At 47.5% G+C, this 25,641-nt stretch overlaps 1 protein-coding gene across 2 annotated transcripts; it reads left to right on the forward strand.

The window, feature by feature from the left end:
* Positions 1–671: 671 nt before the first annotated feature.
* Positions 672–25,584, forward strand: VSIG10 (V-set and immunoglobulin domain containing 10). Of its 2 annotated transcripts, XM_082202903.1 has the most exons (9): positions 672–762; positions 3,834–4,118; positions 8,566–8,871; positions 13,576–13,848; positions 13,989–14,282; positions 15,545–15,655; positions 16,287–16,299; positions 18,312–18,445; positions 23,782–25,584. In XM_082202903.1, exons 1-9 carry the CDS (start codon positions 687–689, stop codon positions 23,850–23,852), a joined length of 1,563 nt encoding a protein of 520 aa, XP_082059029.1. In that variant the 5' UTR covers positions 672–686; the 3' UTR covers positions 23,853–25,584. The 2 variants fall into 2 exon arrangements, 1 of the variants encoding a protein (XP_082059029.1); XR_014214479.1 differs by lacking the exon at positions 16,287–16,299.
* The last annotated feature ends 57 nt before the right edge of the window (positions 25,585–25,641 follow it).

The raw sequence follows: 25,641 nt of genomic DNA on the forward strand, positions 1-25,641 counted from the left end.
TTATGCACGGTGGGGCTGACCCAGGCACCCCAATATTTTATTCAAGTCCGTGCCAATTACCAAATAGGCAGAATAAACACTGGCCTATGGGCCCCATGACTTTTGGGGGGCCGTTGACAACGGATCAAAACAATATTGATTTGATCTTGAAACTGGTTTATTAAAATTGTTGGTTGGTAAAACCAAAAACGTATTAGGAGATAATTTGCGAGGCCCCCCCCCCCCGATTTCGACTGCCTAGGGGGCTCCAAGGGGTTTAATCCGGCACTGTTTCGAGTTGCCCCCGCCCCCTGCGTGGGTGTATTTATGATTTATTTTTTCATCTAATAAATTGCACGGGGTTGGACTAGATGACCCTTGGGTCCCTTCCAGCTCTACGATGCTGGGATCCAGTAAATTTGTATGTCGCCCTTCACCCGAAGATCGAAGGGGGTTCACGACATAAAAGCCTCAGATGAAGCGCACATCGGAGTTCCCCAGTAGCTCCGTCCTTCCCCAGAGCCGACGCTAGGCGGAGAAATGAAGCCGAGCATCGCAGCCTCTAGCAAAGGGGGTCAAGGCCCGGATCCGCCCACGACGGGGCGGGGAAGCCGCCGAAGGTCTCCCCCGCCTCCCTTCTCCGTCCCTCCCCATCGCAGCCTCCGGGGCACCGCCGGGTCGCTTCGGCTGCTGCAGCCGAGGCTGCCATGGCGTGTGGATTGGCCGCCAGACTCCTCTCCTCCTTTTCGTTGCTCCTCTGCTTGGGTCGAGGCATCGCTGCAGGTCAGTATGCGAGGTTCGGGCTTGGGCGCACGTGGGGACGGGGCGATCCGTGTCCCGCCGCGGGGCTTGTTTTGCGCGTTTGTTGGGCGCGCCCGGGGAATGCGAGAGGTGCCTCAAACAAACAGCCCGAGACACCTTCCCTACTTCCGAAGTTACTAGTGGGGTGAGGGGGATAAGTCGGTTCCCCCCTATTAGTAGCCTAATGTCCCAGCGCGCTGGTTGCAAAAATGTTAAATACAGCATTAAAACAATTGACATCGCCCCCCCCCCGCCCCCACTTCAGCTGGTAGCAGATTTAAGGGCCCTTTATTTTTTAAGTGGCCCTTTATTTTTTAAAAAGAAAGAAAACTTCCCTCCTCTCCCCCCCCCCCCCAATTTGCAATTGTAACAGAAGCAAGGAGGAAAAAGAAACAACAGCATTTATTATGGCAGTCTTTCTGGCAATAGGGCACAAGCTCTGTTCTGGCCCTGCCAACGATCCAGAACGGCTTTATAGTTACTTATAACTATATAATAAACCCCGCTTCCTTCTGAAGCGTTCCAAGCGTGATATGCAACCATACAGTACATAATTTAATATTGTTGTGTATACTGATGATTTGTCATCTAGATTGCCCAGGTGGCATGCAGGCAGTTAAAAACAATGATTTGTAAATAAAACAAACAAACAAACAAACAGTGGTACAAATTCCCCTAATGCTCAGCGCTGGACTGTAGGAACTATCCATAAACAAAGTAATTGCTTTTGTATCATCATCATCATCATCATCATCATCATCATCATCTATCTCAGTCATGCGCCCCACTCCTAGATTCCACCTTCTTTAGTTCATTGCAACCACCAAGTATGTAAGAACATATACAGTCCTGTACTTAGAAGTACTTGCCATTGGATTCAGCAGGACTTCTGCCTCTGAGTAGACTTGGGATTGTGCTGTTTTTTGCTAACCACACTGCCTGCCAAAAATGAAGATAAATAACTGAACAAATTTTATCTTATCTCCAGTAGCCTCTATGTGTGTGTGTGAGAGAGAGGGAGAGAGTTTAGTATCTATATTCTGCATTTCTGTCAAATAATGATCAAGGTATTTTACAGTAAAAAGGAAAATGCGGTAGGTAAAAATTAAAAATAAAATCCAAAGTTATAACCAACAAACTGACCCAGATCTCTGCAGTAAGGCCAAATTTCTGCCCACGGCACCCCACATTGATTGACCGTCAAAACACTGGCAATAACTGGCTCCTGTTAATTGGAATCTGTTGGTCTGTTGTTTTTAATTTTGGGGCTGCTGCTGCTGCTTTTTTTAAAAAAATACAATATTAATAAACATCAGTGGTTGGAGAGAAACCCAAATCAGATTTAGGGGGTGCATGGGGTAGGATAGGGGGTGAAGCCCTATGGCACATTAAAACACAATAGGAACAACAGTTTAAAAGCACCTTTACAATCACAGAAATTTCCCCAAATGTACTTCTCTAGTGTCAAAGGCCAGGGGTAAAAGGTTGCATCTCCAGCATCCTCTGACAGCTGCATGATGAAGGTTCCAGATGCATCTCTGTGGGGAAGGAGTTCCACAACTCGGGGGACGCCACCGAGAAGGCCCTCATTTCGGCACCAACCCACTCCAAGATTTTGAGGGCGGTCGAACTACCAAGCAGCCCCCTCTGCTGATCTTAGCACCAAGAGGGTTTTGTAGGGAAGGGGCTGGTCTTTCAGGTATTTGGGGTCTGAGTCGTGTAGGGCACCTTGAATTGGGCCTGGGAATGAACGGGCAACCTGCTTTAAAACAGGGGTTATGTGAGATCTCGAAGGAACCCCAGCCAGCAATCTGGCTGCTGGGTTTTGGACCTGCTTAGCATGACTTTGGAGATGAGTCATCGTCCGCTTGGTCCGCCGCAGCCTTTGAATCCACGTACGCAGCAGGGTGGACGCTTTATAAATGTGAAATGATGGTTTGGCAGTCGTAGGGCAGCAGTCCAAGGAACAGTAATGGGTCTGCTGTGTTGAAAGACGGTGCCAGACAGAAATCGAACAGCACGATAAACGAGTGCCCTGAGATGATTGTGCTGAGGAAGAGAATGGGTGGATGCAAAGTCACGTTTCAGTGGAAACCTTCTCTACCCATAAGAAGTGTCTTGATGGAGAAGACCCAGGAACCATTTTTGGCCTGTATCCTGTTCCTCACACTGGCCAAGAAGTCTACAATCTGTGTCTCCTTTGTTGTTTGCCCTCAACACCTTTGCTTGCTTGTTTATTTAGAGCATTTACATCCCACCCTTTAGAGTACATGAAATGACTCCCAGTGTGGCTTACAAAAGACAGTTCCAAGACAGTCCTTGTCTTCAAACTCAGGATCTTCAAGAAAATAAAATAGACACATGGCGCATAAGGGAAAAAAGGAAGGGGAGGGAGGAGGATGAAGCCAGCTCAAGGACAAGTTCTTCAAGTTATAGTTCTTTATTATTTATTTATTTATTTATTCCCTGCCACTCTGGGTGACTTCCAACAAAATATTAAAAATACAATAAAACATCAAACATTAAAAACTTTCCTAAACAGGGCTGCCTTCAGATGTCTTCTCAAAGTCAGACAGTTGTTTATTTCCTTGACATCTGGTGGGAGGGCGTTCCACAGGGCAGGTGCCACTACCAAGAAGGCCCTCTGCCTGGTTCCCTGTAACTTGGCTTCTCACAGTGAGGGAACCACCAGAAGGCCCTCGGAGCTGGACCTCAGTGTCCGGGCTGAACGATGGAGGTGGAGACGCTCCTTCAGGTATCCTGACAGGTATAAAGACACTGCTGGACTCCCTCCTCAGCCTCAGCCAGCATGGCCCATGGTCAGGGATGATGTGAGCTGGAGCCCTACAAATCTCTGGAGAGGGCCACAGTCTCCTCTCCCCTCTGGCGTTGCAGCTAACCCTGTCTTGCAAGATGGTAGAGCTGGTTTCTACCTTTTCCTGCTGCTTGAGCTCCTCAGAGGAAACGGTGGCATACAAATGTTGGAAATAGATACGCCACTGCTTTGCATGAAGGAATGCAGTGATTTTTCTTTCCCCTTTGGCCACCCACAGGGACGGAGGAGGTGGTGATTGGGGAGGTGGAAGGAAACGCCACCCTCGTGTGTCGGAATGTGTCTCCGCGAGCGGTCAAGGTGGAATGGTTTCACGGGGACCCAGGAAAGATCCCCATCCTCTTCTCGTCGGATGGCAGCCTCCCTTCCGACGCTCGCTTCTCCCTGGTGAGGAACAGCTCCTTCCACATCTCAGGCTTGCGGCTGCAGGACGAAGGCAACTATACCTGCAGAGAGGTCCTGAATGAGACAGACCACAGACACACGATTCAGTTGCTCGTTGCCAGTAAGTTGCTGTCTTCTTTGCTTGGCATTTCTCTTTATTATTTTATAATAATTTTTATTTGATTAAAAAAAAGAAAAATGAAAGAAAATAAATGTACAACAAAATCAATTGCAAATCCATATAAAGAGATTGCTCTGAATCTTAGGACTTCCCCCTATCTCTTCCATGAGTCCTAATATCAACATTTACAACTGCAATCAGTTATCCACTTTTTTTTTATCCATCTGAGTTATCCATAGTTTCTGTTACCTTACAAGTGAGATTAAAACCCTGCTAATGTTTTCATCTGCTTATAATGGTCTCCAAAATAAATTATAAATGTCCCCATTCTTTTTAAAAGTTCTTGTCTTCTTGGTTCCTGAGCTTGCCAGTTAGTTTTGCCGTTTTGGCATAGTCCATCAACTTGGTTTGCCATTCTTCCCTGGTCGGGACTGTTTCTTCTTTCAGTCTCTGGGCTAATAGCATACGTGCGGCTGTTGTCGCATACATGAATGTACTTTTCTGATCCTTTGGTATCTCAGTACCTATAATTCCTGACAAAAAGGCTTCAGGTTTTTTAACAAACATTATTTTAAACATTTTTTTCATTTCATTATATATCATCTCCCAGAAAGTTTTTATTACCTCGCACAACCACCACATATGATAAAAGGTACCTTCTTTTCTTTACATTTCCAGCAGATGTTTGTGCTTGGTCTGTACGTTTTTGCTAACTTAGAGGTAAGACTGACCGTTAGGTCCAGTCACAGACAACTCTGGGGTTGCACGCTCATCTTCCTCTATAGGCCGAGGGAGCCAGCGTTTGTAACCTGAGGCGTTTGTAACTTGAGGTACCACTGTAAATGCTTAACAAATCAATACAGCATTTATAATCTATAAAATGATATTAACAACATTAATAAATTAGCAACTAAAGAATGAGCTAAGCACTGTTAAGTTCATACACACACTCGCCACACGCCCATGACTCATAAGCCTTCACTCCTTTCATTAAAATACACAGGATCCCTGTGGCAGCAACTCCCTTCTGAATGTTACTCGGGCTGGAGGTGGGGCAGCCCAAATAAAACCAACCACCCCCTGATGGCAAACACGAGTCTCTCTTCCCTCAGGGATCTTCCTCTGGAAACAGCTCCTTTTTGAAGGCTCCTGGGGTTGAAGGGTAGGACAAGGCAGGTGGGGAAAGCCATTCCCTGCTAGACAACACGGTTTCTCACCTCTTGGGAGGGGAGAGGGCTCCTGTACTTGGGCCCTGCTTAAGGGTTTTCTATGGGCATCGGTGGGGGGGGGCACCATGAGAAGAGGTTGCTAGATGGACCATTGGCCTGGTCTCAAAGCCTCTTCTTGCATACTTCAAGCAGCTTTCTTGGCTGACCAAATGGTCTTTGTAGTAATATAGGAAGATAGGTCAGATGATTTGTTTTTATCAGATTATGTTTGTACAGTGGTACCTCTGGTTGCAGACGGGATCCGTTCTGGAGCAGAACGCAACATGCATCTGCGTGTGCCGCGATTCGCTGCTTCTGCACATGTGCGTGGTGTCATTTTGAGCATCTGCGCATGTGCGAGCAGCGAAACCCGGAAGTAACCCTTTCCAGTACTTCCGGGTCGCCACGGGACACAACCTGAAAATGCTCAACCTGAAGCAAACGCAACACGAGGTATGGCTGTATACACGTTGGAAACCACCCAGAATGGCTGGGGCAACCCAGTCAGATGTGCAGGATGCAAACAACAACAACAACAATTTTAATAATTATTATTACTATTACTATTATGATTCCAATACCAGCAGCCTCTTTTGCAAAGGAGATGACTAGATTGCTCCAGGAAGGTCTGGTACGCAGCCCTTGCAGAACAGATACCCATTAAAACTTCACAATGACCTCTCCTCCTCATCCTTCCTCAGCAAAGTCCCCCTAACTGCGACCCCCCCTTGGGAGCTCTGGTATTTTCTTACTAACTGGTTCACCGCCTCCTTACTTCCTGGCTTCGTTCCTTGCACAGCACCCTGTTTGCTTTTGAGGTGTGCTTTGTTGGTCATCGTGAAGCATGAGCGAGCTGAACAGAGGGTGGCACCTTTTTCGTTGCAGGACGTTACAGCTCCGAAAGGCTGCGACCTTGAGGCTGGAGGCCAGCATGGGGAAGCGTGTCAGTGCAGGCTGGACCGAAGTCCAGATATCTGCCATGCAGGGAGGGACAGGGAGAGGGCTGCTTGCCTTGTTTCCAAAGGCCCTGATGAACCACTGCAGCAAAACCGGAAATTGCTGAACCTTCAGGAATCTTTGCAGATGGAAGCTGGCATCCCCTTTTAGGGCAGAGCAGCTCTTTTGCATGTGGGGTGTTTGTGTGTGTGGACCCTCTCCCCACCCCACACATTTCCTTTCCCCCCCAAATTTTTTAAATTAGTTTTCACAATATTATAAACAAACAAACAAATAAACAAACAAACACACAAGACAAACAAACATAAATCATAGCCTTATTGAAAATTAGACTTATTAACTTTGTTAAGTGACTTCCTCGCTTCCCCTTGGTTGAATTTCATTGCATGCCCTTTTAATAGTTTTCCAAATCCCAATTCTTATGAAATTTAACTTAAACATTAACATCCTTAAATCTTCACCTTATGGAATTAAACATATTAATTCATCACTTAACATAAATAAAATCCTAAGCCAATTAAGTATCTGCAAGCTATTTTCAGTTAATTTAACTTAACAAATTTAACTAGATAATCATTAAATCTATTCCACTCTTCCTGATACTCCTCCTCCTTCTGGTCGCGGACTCTTCCGGTTAGGTTGGCTAGCTCCACCCCTTTGTCTCTAGCCCGCATGTGGGGCAAACCCCTCCTCCCCGCCTCTCAGCAGCAAAACTCACTGGGGGAGATCAGTGGTGGAACAGCTGCTTGGGATGCCAGCACAGCCAGTTCTGAGGCTGACGGACCAGTGGGTTGACTTGGTGTAAGGCAGCACCCTATGTTCCTGTTTAATCCTTAATTGGAGCCATGAGGACTAGAATCCTGCTTTATTTCTAGGGAAAGCAGAGTGCAAGAGTATCTGCTTGGTCACTGGCATCTGCAGGCAGGGCTGGGGAAAGACTTCTGACCTAAACCCTGGACAGCTGCTCCCAGGCGGTGCAGCCAATACTACGCTTTAAAGGATTAAATCGTGGATGGGAACAGTGGCGTAGCGTGGGGGGTGCCAGGGGTGCTGGCCGCACCGGGCGCAACATCTGGGGGGGGATGCGCTCGCTGCCTCCGGAGTCGCCAAAGAGCCTCGGGCGCAGGCTGTAGCGGAGCCGCATGTCTCGCGGAACCGACGAGCTGTGCGCGCGTCCGGGCTGAAGGCGCCCGGCAGGCAGCGGCTCTCAGCGCTCGCCGCGGAGGACGCGCCAGGCAGCCCCTCCTCACAGCCCCGCCTCCACTGCTGCTGCTGCAGCTGCTGGACCGTTGCATTTTCCTCGCCTCTCTGCCCCCCTCCTCCTCCGGGCAAGCGGCGTCGTTTGGGCGGCAGCGCCAGCGGCAACTCGCAGGTTAGGGGTTAGGGGGGGTGCAAATTACTTGCCTTGCCCCGGGTTAGGGGGCACAAATTACTTGCGTTGCCCCGGGTGCTGACAACTCACGCTACGCCGCTGGATGGGAAGGCTATCAATGGCTGCTAGCCACAGTGGCTATGCTCTACCTCCACTGCCTGAGTTGTGGGTTCGAGTCCCGCATTGGGCAAAATATTCCCGCATTGCAGGGGGTTGGACAAGATGACACTCAGGGTCCCTTCCAATTCTATGATTCTGTGATTAATTCAGTTGTTTGCATTTGTAGCCCAGTGGAGGGAGAGCAAGGTTTGGGTTCAGGACCACGGACAGTGTCCCTTACAGCCAAGGTCAAACATCCAAGGTTTCTCAGAAAAGTCCTGGAGCATCTGGCTGAGTTTTACAAAATTTATTTGCAGATGGTAATATGGACTTGAGAGATAATCCCCTAATAGGATACTTATTGGCAGCTGTAGGTATCCCTTGATAAAGTTCATTCCAGAATAAAGTACCCTGCATTGCCACCAGAAATAGGAAGCTGCTCCCTTTGTTCCCACAACCTCTCCAACAAATTGGTGATTTGTTGGAAGCAATATGAGATAGTTAAACAGCTTTTAACAGTATAGTCATACCTTGGATCCCAAACACCTTGTGAGTCAAATGTTTTGGCTCCTGAATGCCGCAAACCTGGAAGTGAGTGTTCTGGTTTGCAAACATTCTTTGGAACCCGAACATCCGGTGCAGCTTCTGATTGGCTGCAAGAGCTTTCTGCAGCCAATCGGAAGCCGCACCTTGGTTTCCGAACATTTTGGAAGTCAAACAGACTTCCAGAACGGGTTCCATTCGACTTCTGATGTACCACTGTATATCCTTTTTTTTTTTAAAGTACCTGTCTCTTCCACCTGCTTTCCAGGTGGCCCCACCAAGGTGAATGTCAACATCGGCCCTGCCACAGCACTACCAAATGGCACCCTCTACGCCCAGAGACACGGGACCCTCAACTTTTCCTGCACCAGCGACTCCCGCCCAACCTCTGCGACCAAATGGTATTTCTCCCAGTCTGGCTCCGGGCAGGAGCCCTTCACGGAAGTCAACAGCTCCCTGAGCTACTTTACCCTCTACAACTTGTCGCCCAGCTTGCAAGGAAATTACTCGTGCTCGGCAACTAACCTGCTCAGCCACCGGCAGCAGACCGTCACCCGTGAACTCCTGATCTACTGTACGTATACTAATAGGAAACACTTGCATAGGGTTGTTGCAGAGTTTTGCCTTAAAGGCACTCAGTACGGTGGCCCGCATCCCACAGAACATAATGGGCCAGCTAAACATTGTGATACATCAATATATCATGATGTCTGAAATAAGGATGGAACTATGTAGAGGAAAGCAGTAGGGCCGGGCAATATCTGGTTTTCAGCATCGTGATATATCAGGTAAACGTTGAGATATTCTGATATATCACAATGTCTGAAATAAAGATGGAGCTATGTAGAGGCATGGGCTGGCTTGATGGTTTCCCCCACACTGTGATTTTTTGCACAGCGAACACCCACCTACACCATGATTTGTGACCAATGCTTTTTTTCTGGAAAAAAGGTGGGGAAACTTACAACAAAGTAAGCTTGTTTGTTGCAGGCCCAGTCACAGTGCTCCCTGCCCCCCCCCGGCAGTGGCTAAATGTGATGAATAAATTGAAGCAGAAAATGATCTCGGTTAGAAATGGCTACAACTTTATTGATTACAGATATAGGGTGGATTTTTGGCTCAGGCATTGGGTGTATATCCATTCCATCTCACCCCACCCCCCGGACAAAAAACAATTATTTGATTTTTAAAAGGTTAGGGAACTCAGTTTCCCCTGAGTTCCTGCTCAAAAAAACCCTGTTTGCGATACATTGCCCGGTCAAAAACTATGAAACTCATATTCCGTTATGGAATTCAAATCAGTTTGGGAAGCCATATCGATATATCACCCAGCCCTAGCTGGGAATTGCCCTTTCTTGGAACCCTGGAGGGCTGCTGCTGGTCTGTATGAGCAATAGGGAAGTCTCCTAGGACAGGAGAAGTGGTTCAGCGGCAGGACATCTGCTTTGAATGCAGAAGGTCTTGTGTTCCTCTCCAGCAGCGGCGTAGCGTGGGTTGTCAGCACCCGGGGCAAGGCAAGTAATTTGCGCCCCCTAACCCCTAACATGCAGCCGCTGCCAGCTTCTTCTTGCTGCTGCCTGGTCTGGTGCGGTTCTCTCCCGCGCTCAGCGCTGCGCTGGACAGCCGCTGCACTGTCCTTCCCCCAGATAGTCCCTCGCTCTCTCTCCGCACCGCACGCCTGGCACCCCCCCTCCACAGTAGGCGGCGACCCAGCGGCTCGGATCGGATTCGCACAGCCAGCACTGCAGTGAGAGAGAGTGAGTGAGCCAGGTAGGGGCAGAGAGCTGAGAGTGCGAGCGCCCCCCCGATGTTGCGCCCGGTGCGGCTGGCCCCCCCTGCACCCCCCACGCTACGCCACTGCTCTCCAGGAAGGGCTGGGAGAGGGGCCCTGCCTGATTAGCTACATATGAATGAATTGCATGTCGACGCAAAATAAGAATGGATAAATATGAAGAAATCTGGAACGAATATTTAAGTGATAAGACGGATAGTGGTAGGAAGTAGAGGGAGGAGAGAGAGGTGGGAAAATATTGTTTAAAAAGGTGTAGTCATAGGTATATCAGTGTATTCAAATCTGAATTGTCAAATTGTGTTATTACTGTTGTTATGGTTTTTGTTGTACTGTTGTATGGTTTTGTTGTTGTTTAACCTTGGGTTAAAGACGCTTCAGGTTACAGACGCTTCAGGTTTCAGACTCCGCTAACCCAGAAATAGTACCTCGGGTTAAGAATTTTGCTTCAGGATGAGAACAGAAATCGCATGCCGGCGGCGCAGTGGCAGCGGGAGGCCCCATTAGCTAAAGTGGTGCTTCAGGTTAAGAACAGTTTCAGGTTAAGAACGGACCTCTGGAACGAATTAAGTACTTAACCCGAGGTACCACTTGATGTTTGTATCGAAAAATTGATTAAATAAATTAGAAAGAGAGAAAGAGAGAGAGGGGCCCTGCCTGGAAAGCTGCTGCCGGTGTCGATGGTACTGAGCTTAGATGAAGCAACAGTCTCGGCATAAGGCAGCTTCCTCTGCGCCAGGAAGGAAAGCAGATACTGGACCACTGAGCTCGCCAAGTGAGCTGAGGGCAGCTTCCTATGCACCCCCAGGCCTTCAGTTTAACCACGACACCACCCACCTAACCTCTGAAGGCAGGGAGGCTGCCGTGGGTGATGATGTCCGTGGGCTGTCAAGTTCAGCATCAAAGATGGTGTTTTCTTGTATATCCTGATCCTAAACTGCTTAGGCCTTGAAACGGTATTATGAGGGTCCTGAGGGAATGCAGCCCTTGAGGGAACTCTGTTATGAAACAAAAGCATAGGGTGGATGAAAGCAGAGTGAAAAGAGGGTGGGCTTCTGCTTCTCTCTCTTTCCATCTCTCTCTCCAACACCCCCTTTTCTCTCCCTCTCTCTCTCTCTCTCTCTCTCTCTCTCTCTCTCTCCTTGACACCCCTCCTCTCTCATTCTCTCTCTTCCCAACACCCCCTTTTCTCTCTCACTCTGTTGCTCCCCACCCAGTGCCAGGAAAGGGACAGATTGCTCTTGCTGGAGGTCTTGATGTGGGAAAAACCCCACCTAAAGTCTGTTGCAACTGAGTGCCTTAGTCACCAACAACGTTGAGTGACGCCCGAGGATTCTCTAAAAGCAAAATTTTATTTCTTGCACGAAAGGTTGCTGCAACTGATCAGGGAAGCGACCGGAGACAGAACCCAGATCTCTGTTTACACACAGTTTTGATAGTTGTATAGATTAGTCCTGCCAGACACCCAGTGATAAGAGTCTTAACCGCAAAGTCTGATGTTTCCACACTTCATCTAGCTAGGCATTTTTCCTGTTTATACCCCTGTTTTAAAGGTCATGCCCTTAAAATTTTCCTTTACACACACCCCTTGTGGTTTGCACTTTCTCTGTCCCTCAAGCTTGCATGATTTCAGCATGAAATCAAGGAGAATACAGTGGTACCTCGGGTTAAGAACTTAATTCATTCTGGAGGTCCATTCTTAACCTGAAACTGTTCTTAACCTGAGGTACCACTTTAGCCAATGGGGGCCTCCTGCTGCCGCCACGCAATTTCTGTTCTTATCCTGAAGCAAAGTTCTTAACCCAAGGTACTATTTCTGGGTTATCAGGGTCTGTATCCTGAAGCGTCTGTAACCCGAGGTTCCACTGTACATGATGATGGTGCCAGCCTGCAAGAAGATGGCGTTAGTCTTGCTTCAGCTACAGCAAAGATGGAGTTGGTCTTGCTTCAATTACAACAGTCTGAACTGTTCGCTTGCTGAGGGCCACGTGAAATTGGTGGGGTGCAGATTGTTCATGCCTGCTTCAAGCCTGAACACCCCAGCTCCTCATGGCCAGCCATGTCTTTACCTGCCCTGCTCCAAAAACATAAATAACCTGTAGGGCAGTTGGACATGGCTTGGCCCAAACATCCTGCTGAGCCAAATGGGAAGGCCTAGTGGGCCTAATAAAGCCTGCAGGCTGTAGGTTCCTAACCTCTGCTTCAAGGGACACACTGATGAAAATTAGGCTTGGGAGAACGGAGAATGAAATGGGGAGGGGACCTTCGTATGTGAACACTAGATTGTTTTGTACATGCATAATGGCCCCCAAATAAAAAAATCCTCTCAGGCTTATATATAGCTGTACCTTGGTTGCTGAACGCTTTGGAACGTGTACGTTTTGGCTCCTGGACAATTGAAAACCGAAGTGAGTGTTCCAGTTTTTGAATGATTTCTGGAAGCCAAACAACTGGCACGGCTTCCGATTAGCTGCAGGATGCTCTGTGTCTTGGTTTTTGAACAGTTCCGGGAGTTGGACAGACTCTGTTCGAGAACCAAGGTACGACTGTATTTTTGCGGAAGAGCAGGTGAGTGTTTGGTCTCCTTGGCTCTGCCCTTTACCCAGCTTCACCTAGAGAGCCCGCCCTGCCCATCCCTTATTACAATAATGCACACAGGAATCTTATTTGTTTTGCCTGTGGAGCTTTCGTGTTGAAAAACAGGTTCTGGGGCTAAGCCCAGGGAGGAGGCAGCTCAGTTCAGCTCTTTCATTCTGCCGTCTGCCTTATTTCTCAGATGACCTGTCCAAAGCCTCTGAAAGTCATTCTGGGATAAGAACATTTTTTTAATGGGTCGCAAGAATTAAGAAAAACAATCCTGAACTTTTGAAGACATCCAGACCTTTCGGGTGGCTTGAGGTTAAATCACATCCTATGCTTCGGACAGCTGACTGTGTTTTCATGCTGGATTTTCACTGCATATCTTGGGAATTCAGCTAGGTGCATGCATGTGCTATTTTGTTTTGGAGGTTATTTCAAAAACAAAACAAGAAATCGTACCCCAAGTTTTAACAGGCAGTGTTAAGGAGAGAGCTGAATATCTTCAGTTCTGATTTCATGTCAAAATTCTGAGGCAGGTTGCAGAAACAGCAGTGCAGAAAAAATGGAAAGGGGGGGACACACCAATTATAAAAAAGCATATTAAACCATCGCATTGTGTGTTTTTAAAAAAATCAAAAATCCACTATGGATCTGACACAGATTCACATGTTCTGTTTAGCTGCCTTCCAATGGCCCATCCAGCTCAATATTGCCTACACTGACTGGCAGCAGCTCTCCAGGGTTTCAGGCAGGGAGTCTCCCCCCCCCCAGCCCTACCTGGAGATGCCACCGGCGATTAAAGCTGCCGTGCAAAGCAGATGCTGTACCGCTGAGCTGCGGCCTGTAAGGTTTTAAAGATTGCAGAACACCTCCACCTGTTAATCATGTGAATTTCTATGCCTTCCTCAGATCCTCCGCCATCACTGCCTCGATGCTGGGCTCAGACCTCTGCGGAAGACTCTGGAGGGGTGCAACTCCTTTGCAGCTGGACTGGGGGTTACCCACACCCCACACTTCAGTGGACCAATCTGGGGAACCTGAGCCGGGACAGTAACATGACGGGCATTGCAGACACCAATGTGGCCGCTTTGAACAGCTCGCCTCTGCTCTCTGGGAAGGAGTTTGTGTGCCACGGGATCCACCTATTGCAGCAGACCAGCCAGGCCTGCACCGTGAAGCTGGGTGAGTCAACAGACTGATAAAACCCTATTTTAAAGCCATCACTTGACCATCACTTCCTCCTGTGTTTGCCTTTCTTGCTTTCTCGATACGCCTGTTTCAATCACTCTTTCCCCCCCTGCCTTGTGTTTCCTCTGGTTAAGAGGCCCCTTCGCTTGTGTCCGACCCCATGAGGAGCTGCTTCGTAGGGGGAGCCACCAGGATGACGTGTCAGGCCAGTGCCGGAAACCCCCCTGCCAATATTTCCTGGCTGCGCAACGTCTCCCGGACCCAGACGGAGATCCGTTCCGGCGGGAGGTTTCTGGTCAGCCAAAAGGGCAACGTCTCCACTCTGGTCATCCAGAACTGTTCTCACGGTGCGGACAGCGGTTTGTACATTTGCAAGGTTGAGAACCCCCTGGGGCTGAAGGAGGCGTATGTTTACCTCACTGTGATCGGTAAGCAGATAACCTTTAAAATGGCAGTCCGCTGGTATGTTAAGGAACGAGGCGGGGTGAAGGTTGCGCCAGTAAAGGGGTGGGTGGGAAATGCTTTGTTTATTCATTATTTCTTTTAGAGCATTTGTACCCTGCGCTTTGGCCCAGAAGGAGCACAGAGTGTCGTAAGAACAATCAACTAAAACAGTGTTTCCCAAACTTGGAGCTCCAGGTGTTTTTGGACTACAATTCCCATCATCCCTAGCTAGCAAGAGCAGTGGCCAGGGATGATGGGAGCTGTAGTCCAAAAGCAGCTGGAGAAACACTGAACTGAAAACAAGGCAGTGCCTCCACAACCACCCATAATACTAGAACTTGGGCCTGTCCAGGGAAGCTCAACATCCAGGGCAGACGAAAGAAACACAGCACATAGTTAAACGGGGTATTTGCTCCTGCAGTGTAGAACGATGGCCTCCAACTTGGATGGTTTTTAAAAGATTATTAGGCACATTCACGATGGAGAAGGCTGCCAATGGCCGTGTTCTGACTCCATGGCCCCTGGATACCAGTCACAAGTGGGGAGGAATGTTATTTCTCTCAGGTCCTGTTTGTGGGCTGGCCATTGTGAGAACAGGATGGTGCACTAGGTGGGCCTTGGGCCTAATCCAGCAGGTCACTTCTTAAGAAGTCTTCTTGGCGGTTTTTGTTTCTCAAAAGAGTCTAGAACCTGAGAAGTAATATGAGTTCTGGGGAAAGGCAACGTGGTACTACTGAATATTGGAAAGGGATAAGATAAAGGGAGGCAATAATAAATAATAAATAATAATAACTTTATTATTTATACCCTGTCTATCTGGCTCAGTTGCCCCAGGAGAGGAAAAAAAATATACATCAGGGGAGAATAAACTCTGCCCCATTTGGGTAAATAAACTCTGCCTCATGGGCCCATGAGGCTGAAATCAGAGGTTGAAAGGAGCAGCAGTTTGGAAGCTGTTTTGCACTGCTCCTTTCAATTATTATTATTGATAAGGATTGATTGATTATATTGGTATTAATAATGTTATCAATAATAATTACTGCCTGTTTCTTTCTCCAGAGTTTTCTAATTTTTTTAAAAAAAATTATTACACTTTTGTGGTATTTGCCGCTGGGTTGCTGTGTAAGCATCCCTGAGACATTTAATTGACAGTGAGTTATTTATTTTAAATGAAGATGTTAAATAGGCCAGAACTGCTATTTCACTGCTTTTCTCCCCCCCCCCCAAACCACTCCTCCCGCCACAGAGCCAGTGAACATCGCAGGCATAGTGGGTGGAATTGTGGTCCTTTTGCTGCTGGGTGTCCTAGTCCTCTCTGGAGTCCTCCTATACGCTGGACCCCGTTGGTGCCCAAAAGGTAAGAAACAGCTAGCTCTAGTAACCCTTCCAGGTGACATTTAAAAAAAAAAAAAAAACCAACTATGAAAATCACAACTCCCATCATCCCTGACCATTGGCCATGCTGGCAGGGGCTGATGGAAATTGTAGCTCAACAACATCTGGAGGGTCACAGGTGGCCCCCTCCCAGTCTAAAACTTGCTACAGGGGTATTTGAACTGTATGCAGGCACCTTTTAGTGGTGAAGTGGAGAGCAGTCAAAGACGTGGTCTTTTCCGTGATGGCACCCCGGTTTATGAAACTCCACTTAAGGCAGGATTGAAATCTGTGCAATGAATCTCTTCATTCTAGTACCAAAATCTGGGCTCTCTATTTAATTTTATATGATACCCAGTCGGCGGCTTTCAGCACACATGTGCACGTACAAGAAAAGGATTTAACAAAAGACACCGTATCTCCTGTGATTTGGGTTCTCTCGGATTGGGCCAGAATTGTAGAAACACCACAAGTTTAATGTAGCGAAACACAAGCTCTATGCCCTTTGACATCACATCAGATGCATGTTGTACATTCTGAGCAAGTGCATGTTTACCCATTGATCTCAAACTGTGTCCTCTTCTTTCTTTTCTCTTTCTCTCTCTCTTTTCCAGCCAACATGCTCAGGTGAGTGTCTCCTTAAGTGGGCAAGTCCTTAACCAACATCGCTTGTTTTGTATGCAACTTCAATCCCTGGCTTCTCTTAATTAGAACAGTGACGGGGAACTATTTTCCACAGCCAGAGGGCCCCATTCCCTTCTTGGCAACCACCTAGGGGTCTGCATACCAGCAGTGGGCATGGTCAGAGGCAAATTGGGCAGAGTATGTGAAGCTGCGGGACACGGGTGGCGCTGTGGGTTAAACCACAGAGCCTAGGACTTGCTGATCAGAAGGTTGGCAGTTCGAATCCCTGCGACGGGGTGAGCTCCTGTTGTTCGGTCCCTGCTCCTGCCAACCTAGCAGTTTGAAAGCACGTCAAAGTGCAAGTAGATAAATAGGTACCACTCCGGCGGGAAGATAAATGGCGTTTCCGTGCGCTGCTCTGGTTCGGCAGAAGCGGCTTAGTCATGCTGGCCACATGACCTGGAAGCTGTATGCCGGCTCCCTCGGCCAGTAAAGCGAAATGAGCACCGCAACCCCGGAGTCGGTCACGACTGGACCTAATGGTCAGGGGTCCCCTTACCCTTTACCTTATGTGAAGCTGCCCAGACGGTTGGCACATCCGGCCCTGCACTGTCTTCACCAGGGATGGGGAACCTTGTTGGGCAACTTTCCAGGGGCCACAAACCCCTTTTGGGAGGGGCAAGGGGCAAAAGTGGACGGAACAGGAAACATACATTTTGCCTCTGTATAGTAAGCTAGTACAGTCGTACCTTGGATCCCGAACGCCTTGGTACTCGGACATTTTGGCTCCTGAATGCTGCAAACCCTGAAGTGAGTGTTCCAGTTCGCGAATGTTCTTTGGAACCCGAATGTCCGACGGGGCTTCTGATTGGCTGCACCACCTCACTATCCTCCATCCAGCAAGCAAGAGGCATTATGCCCACTTTCAAGCCAGGCAGAAGCCCTTGAAGCTGTGAGCCAGGGATGTAGCTGGGGAAAGTCCCGAGGGCCACATTGAGAGGCCTGGGGGGCTGCATTCAGCCCCAGGGTCTGAGGTTCACCAGCGCTGAGTCAAAAGAGTTGGGTAGCAGGCTGTGGGAAGGACCTTTCACTGCTTGAGCTGCTGCTAGTTGGAGTCACAAATGTGGCGCTGGATGGACAAGTGGGCAGCTGACATGCCTGGGGTGTTTTTTTGTGGCCAGGTCTACCCATTGAATCGTGTGGGGGTTCTCCCAACCCTCTCCCAGAACAGATTCAGAGGAGACTTGGGGAAGGGGAGAAATCTCCATTGCGCTAGCCAGAGTCCTTGCAGTGGCTTCCACTAACACATGGACTTTTTTCAGTGGTCCGGTCTACCTCGTGAAATGCATTACAGTGGCACCTCGGGTTAAGTACTTAATTCGTTCCAGAGGTCTGTTCTTAACCTGAAACTGTTCTTAATCTGAAGCACCACTTTAGCTAATGGGGCCTCCCGCTGCTGCCGTGCCGCTGGAGCACAATTTCTGTTCTCATCCTGAAGCAAAGTTCTTAACCTGAGGTACTATTTCTGGGTTAGCGGAGTCTGTAACCTGAAGCGTATGTAACCCGAGGTACCACTGTATTCAACAGAGGCATCTGTGCTGATGGGGAAAAAACCTCTACCAAGATCCCCACCCCCAAGTTGCAATATAGCTGCGTAACAACCCCAGCAGAGGCGGATTTAGGGGAGTGCAACTGGTTTGGTCGCACTGGGTTCAGAGCCTCGGAGTGGCATAGGGGCCACCACAAATATAATGCAGAATGGAGGGTGAGAGGCAGGGGGTGCCGAATTTTGGCATCGCACAGGGCACCGATGAAATCTGAAACCCCAAGGTCTGCCACAGACCCCAGTCCATTTCCTTCTGCTGCAAGGGATCAACCCTGATCAACCCTGTTTGCAGATGCAGTTGAGAGGGCAGACGGCGTAAAATTCCTTGCCTGTTGAAGAGGAGGAGGAAGCAGTAAGGAAAGGTCCTGCTGACCATTCTCTTAACTTTCTGTCCTTCCGACCACTGTAGGAATCGAGATGCAAGTGATATCCTTGTGCTGATGGATTCGGAGGAAGAGGATCCGCTGTCGGAAGCAGCCGGGGAGCCCGCTTCAGATCAGGGGGTTGCCCTGGCTAATGGAGGGTCTGCCACGCCTCACCAAAGTAAGCTGTGAACCATTGCTTAATTTCTTTACTAGCAGACCATTTTACAGCGATTGACAATTATGCCCGGTAGATAACATTTATAAAAATGCACAGTAATGCAGCTAAAAACCCACAGAATTAGAATTCTAGACAATAAGCAATCCGTCCGTCTCTAGGCATCTGTCTGCCTCGAGAGTCAAAGGGGTGCCCCTCGGGGGGTGAAGTCAAACTGCTGTGTTAACAGCTCCGAAGTGACCTCCCTGGGGTGTAAGGAGGTCTTGGGCTCGCTGGTGTGGTCCAAAGGAAAGCAGAGCAAGGCGTTTAGCACCAGCTTGGCTGCAGGAGTTGCCGGAAGGAGGCATACAAGGCATAGCTGTAAACTTTCCCCTTTTTTAAAAAGGCAAATTCCCTTATTCCGAATAGGATTCCTTGCAAGAAAAGGGGAAAATTGACAGCTATGGTACAAGGCGCCATCCAACCGTTTTAGGGACTCTGCTCCAGATTTGTGTAGGGTTTACAGTGGTGCCCCGCAAGACGAATGCCTCGCAAGACGGAAAACTCGCTAGACGAAAGAGTTTTCCGTTTTGGAGGTGCTTCGCAAAACGAATTTCCTATGGGCTTGCTTCGCAAGATGACAATGTCTTGCGAGTTCCTGCTGGTTTTTTTCCCTCCCCCCCCTTTTTCTAAGCTGCTAAGCCGCTTATCAGCTTATCCAATCAGCAGATAAGCCGCTAAAAACCGCTAATAGCGCTAATCTGCTAATCCGTCAATGGGCTTGCTTCGCAAGACGAAAAAACCGCTAGGCGAAGAGAATCACAGAACGGATTCTTTTCGTCTTGTGAGGCACCACTGTACTCTTTAGCCTTTTCTTCTCCCAAAGCTGTCCCGCAAGGCAGCGTAGGTTTAGAATCAGTGTCTTCCTTCTCCTAGATGGGCTCGCTTCCCAAGTTGACGACCCCGTCTGCCCCTCACTTCCTTCTACGACACGTGCAGAAACCACCTTCTGGACCATTGGACCCACTATGGGTCTCACGCTCAATCAGCCAGAAGCTGGCTTCCCATACAGGGTAGCAAATGCATGTGTATGTGTGTATGTACACACACACACACACACACACACACACACACACACAGACAGTATATACTGTCCAAATTCACCAACCGGTTGAAAGAGATGGCACACAAACTGTTACCAGGCTTTTATTTACCTTCTTCGGGATTAAAAGGCCCAGAGGTGGTGTTCAGCCAGGCAGGTTAAACTAACAGGATATTAATAGTAACTGGGAGGGGGATCTGGCAACCAGCCAGCCCAATCATGTGTTCCTAATTAAAAGGCCCAATTGACACCTGCCTCTGCTGAGAAACCAATTCAACACACACACAGACACAGCAATCGTAAGAGGTCTAATAAGCACAGCTATAATCAAAAACTTTGCCACTTGCTCTGTGTCAAGCTTGTTGGAACCCTGTAGCAAAATGATCATTAGGGTCCCAGAGTTGCAGCCAGGGAGGGGCTGTGTAATGGGATATATAAATGGTTTTAAACCAGGGTGGATAAAAATCAATGATTTTTTTTTTTAAAAAAAACAAAACAGATTTTAAAAAGTGAAATCAGATTATTTTGATTTAAATCGGTTTTTTAAAAATTTAAATCAGATTTTTAAAATAAAATGCTTTTGGAAGAAAAATCTTTCGAAAGATAGCTTTCTGTTTAAGTTACATTATAGTCCAAAGGCTATTTATCAGGAAATAAGGATTTGTTTTAAGTTTTTCATGTGCGCTAAAACTCAGTCTAAGTTTTTTTTTTTAAAAAAAAGGTTTAACTACATCAGTTAACAAACATGGATACATATGCTATATTGTTATTGTTTTAGTTAAATAAATTGTTTAAATTGTTATTAAGGAAATGATTATTTTTCTCCTTCCAATAAAGTACAGCAGAAAAGTTGTCCAAATACAAACAATTATTTCATAATTACCTGTCTTTGCATTTCTAATAGTATAACCAAATCAGTAATTTTTGATATAACTGTAAAAACTACTATGAAAATTTATTATTCCAAAAATGAAACCTTCATCTGGTTTTAAATATTAAGATTATACCAGCAAGGACGAGTCTTTCTGTAAAAAAATGATTTAAATCAAGTCTTACTGACTAGTGATTTAAATCATGATTTAAGTTGATTTGCTTTAAATCAAATCCACCCTGTTTTAAACTGTTTTTAATATTGCATTTTAAGGTTGTAACCTGCACTGGTACCTTAGGGCAAAGGGCAGGTAATAAATAACTAAACAAACAATTTATTTATTACATTTATATACCCCCTTTCCCTCCAAGGAGCTCAAGGAAGGTGGGGTACACCTGTCTCCCCTTCCTCATTTTTTTCTTCACAACAACCCCTGGGTGAGGTAGGTCAGGCTGAGAGGCAGCGACTGGCCCGCCCCAAAGTCACCCAGTAAGCTTCATGGCTGAGTGGGGATTTGAACCCTAGTCCAGGTCCTAGCCCAACACTCTAACCATTACCGGCTTCTTCCTAGCCCCTCAACTGAAGCTACAGGAGAAAAGGGCATGCAAGACAGACAACTCCTCAGCCTTGTCACAGGGCCAGCACCTATCGTATCTGCTACCTGATATATCAGAGGGGAGAACATAAAAACGTGCTAGAGAGAACAGACTCTCCAACTGTCCCTGTTTTCCAGGGACGTCCCTGATTTAGAGAAGCTGTCCCGGTTTCTGATTTGATCCCAGAATGTCCCGCTTTTCCTCAGGACTTTCCTATTTTCATTGGAGAAATGTTGGAGGGTGCTGTATAGTGAAGGTTTTTTTAAATGTTTACTTTTTTATATATATTTATATACACGTTGGAAGCTGCCCAGAGTGGCTGGGGCAACCCAGTAAAAATGTGTGGGGTATAAATAGTAAATTTATCATTATGGGATGGGACGTCCCTATTTTCACCAGAGAAATGTTGGAAGGTATGACAGAAAGTCTTCCTATATATTTAGGAATAGATTACCACCCCCAAAATAGCATTACAAGGGAGGCATGGTCGCCCCAGTGCATGATGGGGTGAGATTTCCAGTGCAGTTCCCTGAAGCTCTTGGAAATCTGTAACCAAAAGCCTCTGTTTATTAACAATCTCTTCAGATCCATGGTTCACAGTTACGAGGGTGGTAGACCTGCTGAGGTAACTGTGAACCTTCACAGCCTGAGTCATGCCTTTAGTGGGCTGCTATGTGCTGTTTTTGCCATTGCTGCCTCTAGTAGTATTCCGGATCAAAATTAAAACATGCAGTAAAACCTACAGCAATGGCATGACTCTGGAAAAGGATTGAGAAATAGCAATCAACCTTATTGTGGTTGCAAAGATCATGATCGCTAAAAATTGGAGGGAGAAAAGTTTATCTTCTACCGTACGTAAATGGTTTTGGGGGAATAAAGGTCTATAGTAACAAAGATTGTTGTTGTTTAGTCATTTAGTCGTGTCCGACTCTTCGTGACCCCATGGACCAGAGCACGCCAGGCACTCCTTTCTTCCACTGCCTTCCGCAGTTTTGTCAAACTCATGTTGGTAGCTTTGAGAACACTGTCCAACTACCTCGTCCTCTGTCGTCCCCTTCTCCTTGTGCCCACAATCTTTCCCAGTATCAGGGTCTTTTCCAGGGAGTCTTCTCTTCTCATGAGGTGGCCAAAGTATTGAAGCCTCAGCTTCAGGATCTGTCCTTCCAGTGAGCACTCAGGGCTGATTTCGTTAAGAATGGATAGTTTTGATCTTCTTGCAGTCCATGGGACTCTCAAGAGTTTCCTCCAGCACCATAATTCAAAAGCATCAATTCTTCGGCAGTCAGCCTTCTTTATTGTCCAGCTCTCACTTCCACACATCACTACTGGGAAAACCATAGCTTTAACTATACAGACCTTTGTCGGCAAGGTGATATCTCTGCTTTTTAAGATGCTGTCTAGGTTTGTCATTGCTTTTCTCCCAGGAAGCAGGCGTCTTTTAATTTCGTGACTGCTGTCGCCATCTGCAGTGATCATGGAGCCCAAGAAAGTAAAATCTCTCAGTGCCTCCATTTCTTCCCCTTCTATTTGCCAGGATGTGATGGGCCCAGTGGCCATGATCTTAGTTTTTTTTAATGAAGATTAACTTAATTAAGTTAACTTTAATTTAATTTAATTAAGATTAAGTTAACTTAATTATAAAAGAATACATATAACCCAGAGGTATACAACCTTTTTGAGGCCATGGCTCCCTTGACCAACTACAGTCTTTCTGTGACACCCCTGTGGGGCTCAGGAGCCCAGTTATGTCACCCCTTGCCTGCAGAGCTGGCAGCCTCTCACCCTTTTTCGAACACCTTCCCTTGTGGAGCGTTCCCTCAGCCTCCTCTCCTCTCCCCTCTCCTTGGGACTCCTCCGGGCGGCTCTTGCTGCCACCCCTGGTCTCCGAGCTGTCCCCCCCCCTGCGCCCCAAAGAGAGGTGCCTCCTCACACTGCCCCACATGGGTCTGGGAAGAGGATGCCCCCAGCCTTAATGGTCCAATGGAGACAGGTCAAAGGTGAACATGAGGCCAGCACCTTACATTGGGAGGCAGCAGTGGCAACAGTGGGGTTGCCAGGCCAGCATGGTGGAAAGGCTCTCCTTCAGCACCAGGTACTCAGCTCCCAGGCAGGCCTTGCACACAGCAATCACAAGAAAGGCCAGAACACTGCCTGCCTGGCTTCTCATTTGTCTGTCCATTCCCAACAACAAGAGCTGGTGGACTGGCTGGCTGGGCTCCCTCACCCACTTGCTTGCTTATTCTGAGGCCGCCTCAGATCCTGGCAACCAGCACCCCCAACCAGCCCCAGAGGCACCATTCACCTATGGAGCTTGTAGCCAGGGCTGCTGCAACAAACAGCTGCGCAAGCCTTTGGGAGGTAGAGATGTGAGAGGGCATCAGAGGAGGGAGGGAAGGAAAGAGGGAAAGAGACCAGTGTTGCCCATGGCACCCATGACCATCATTCAAGGCACCCCAGGGTGCCACAGCACACTGGCTGAAAACCACTGATATAACCTAATAGGTTTTTTGGGGGAAGTGGCCATTTTTTGTAACGTTTTGTAGTACAGTAAGCCTAACGATAATGTTTGTGCGGCTTTCAACTTGTTGTAATGGGGTGATTATTTCTTTCATGGTGTTTTGGTTTACTTTATGGAATCTAAATTAAATTTACTTATTATTTTTTTTAAAAGCCAGCATGCAGTAAGTAAACTGATCCTATGAAAACAACCCAGCCATTAAAACAGGAAGTTGGGGCAATTGCTGAAGGTGATGTGCTGGTGCAAGTTTCACTCCCTTCTGCTTTGTTTCAGGCCCCCAGGCAGACGTGCCTAGTGAAAGTTCCCTGGAGGACACCAACAGTGAAACCAGGTCCAAAATGTAGAGGGAGCTCTCTTCATCGTTGCCTTTCCGTGTGTGCTAGGAACCAAAGCTTCACCGCAATGTAACTCTGCTCTGATCCTGACCGGGGAGAAGGAAGGAGTTCACTTGGCAGCCAGATCATTCTCAGAGGCCTTCTTCATCCCGTCTTGATCATGCCCTTCCACATTTTTGATAATTCTCCCGCCTGCTCTTTCTTCCTCCCTCTGTCGTCCTTTAAAGAAAAAAAAGACTGAGCTTGAAACTTCATGGCAGCGATACAGGAAATGTGCAGGGAGGGGGCAGGAGCAGGGCAGTTTCCTTCCTTAGGATCAAGATGGAAAGATCCAGGCTGTGTTAGGAAGGAGCTTCGCTGGGCAAGAGATCCTCCAGGGCAGCTTGAAGGGCTGGAGGGAGGGGGTTGTCTTGAACCCAGTTCCGTTTGCCCAGCTTGGCATGAAAATGAATTGGGTTCTTCTGATCCTTGTCCATGACTATGGGCAGGATTCTTGCATTGCAGGGGGTTGGAATAGATGAGCCTTGAGGTGCCTTTGAGCTCTACAATTCTGTGATTCATTGGCTTGCGTATTTACAGCAAAGTGGAGGCAGCTGGCACAACGATGCTTCCTCTGTGGCCTTAAGCAAGCTGAATGTACCCCTCTTCACTCCTCCTGTTCTGGGATTCTCTTTTGGGAAGGGCTTGTAGCTCAGGGACTAGAGTTTCTGCCTTGCATGCAGGAGGTCCCTGGTTCAGTCCCTGGCATCTCCAGTTGGGACTGGAATAAGACTCCCTGTCTGGAGAGCTGCCAGTCAGTGTAGGCAAAACTCAGCTGGATGGACAAGTGACTGTTTTCCTATATCTTTTAGAGAAAGAGATGTAGCTCAGTGGAAGAGCATGCAGCAGGTCCCCGGCTCAATCCCAAACAGCATCTCCATGTAGCTAAGAGAGACTAAATCCTGGAGAGCCACTGCTGGTCTGTTTAGGCATGATTCTGAATAAGGCTGCCTCCTGTGTGGGGTTGTCAGCAGTAAATGAATTTCAAGTTTAGGGGCAATGTAAACCTGAAAAGGTACCAGGCTGCTGTGAGCTGCTGAGTGGTACAATAAAACAAGCCCTATGAGGAAGGATTAAGTTTGTAGGATTCGCAAATCTCCTTTGTAGAATCCTAAGATCCTAAAGCATTAGATGCCCTGGTCTAAAAACACTAGATGGGAATATTATTTATGTCTTTCAGACAAAATTTGGGGAGATCGTGAATCTGGGTTATGCCAGTGGAGGCCTTACCCGATAAAACACTGAATGTAGTTAATATGAAATAAATATTGTGCCCTATTGCTGCATAAGCCCATTTTGCAGATGGGTTAAAACCCCCCAATGATGTTGCCAGTTCATGGTAGCTGCAGCCCTGCAGGACGGTTTCCTGAGTAAGCACAACTGAAGCAAATGGGAGCCATGTAGGAGTACAGATCAGCTCGCACTCATTTTGGTGGGGCCTGTTTGAGTAGACTGTGCCCCCTTCCAAAATCAATTTTCCAGCCCATCCAGTTACTTGTGTGTTCCACAGGCTGGCTTGGGCTGTGGGGTTTGGTAAGCTGCTCGCTTAAGAAAGAATTGTTACCAGGAGGCAAATTGTTACCAGGAGACCAGCTGGTCTCAAACTCAATTCCAAAGAGTTGTAGAAACACAGATTTTTCTTCTGGAGAACTTAACTGTGGAGGTGATCTTTTGCTTACGGAATAAAAATGTGTATTTTGCATCTGATGTGTTTGTACATGTTTTAAGTTAAATAAGAGATATCCGTCCCCAAATTTTG

The sequence above is a fragment of the Podarcis vaucheri genome, assembly GCF_965113315.1.
Source record: "Podarcis vaucheri genome assembly, chromosome: 16".
Taxonomy (NCBI): domain Eukaryota; kingdom Metazoa; phylum Chordata; class Lepidosauria; order Squamata; family Lacertidae; genus Podarcis; species Podarcis vaucheri.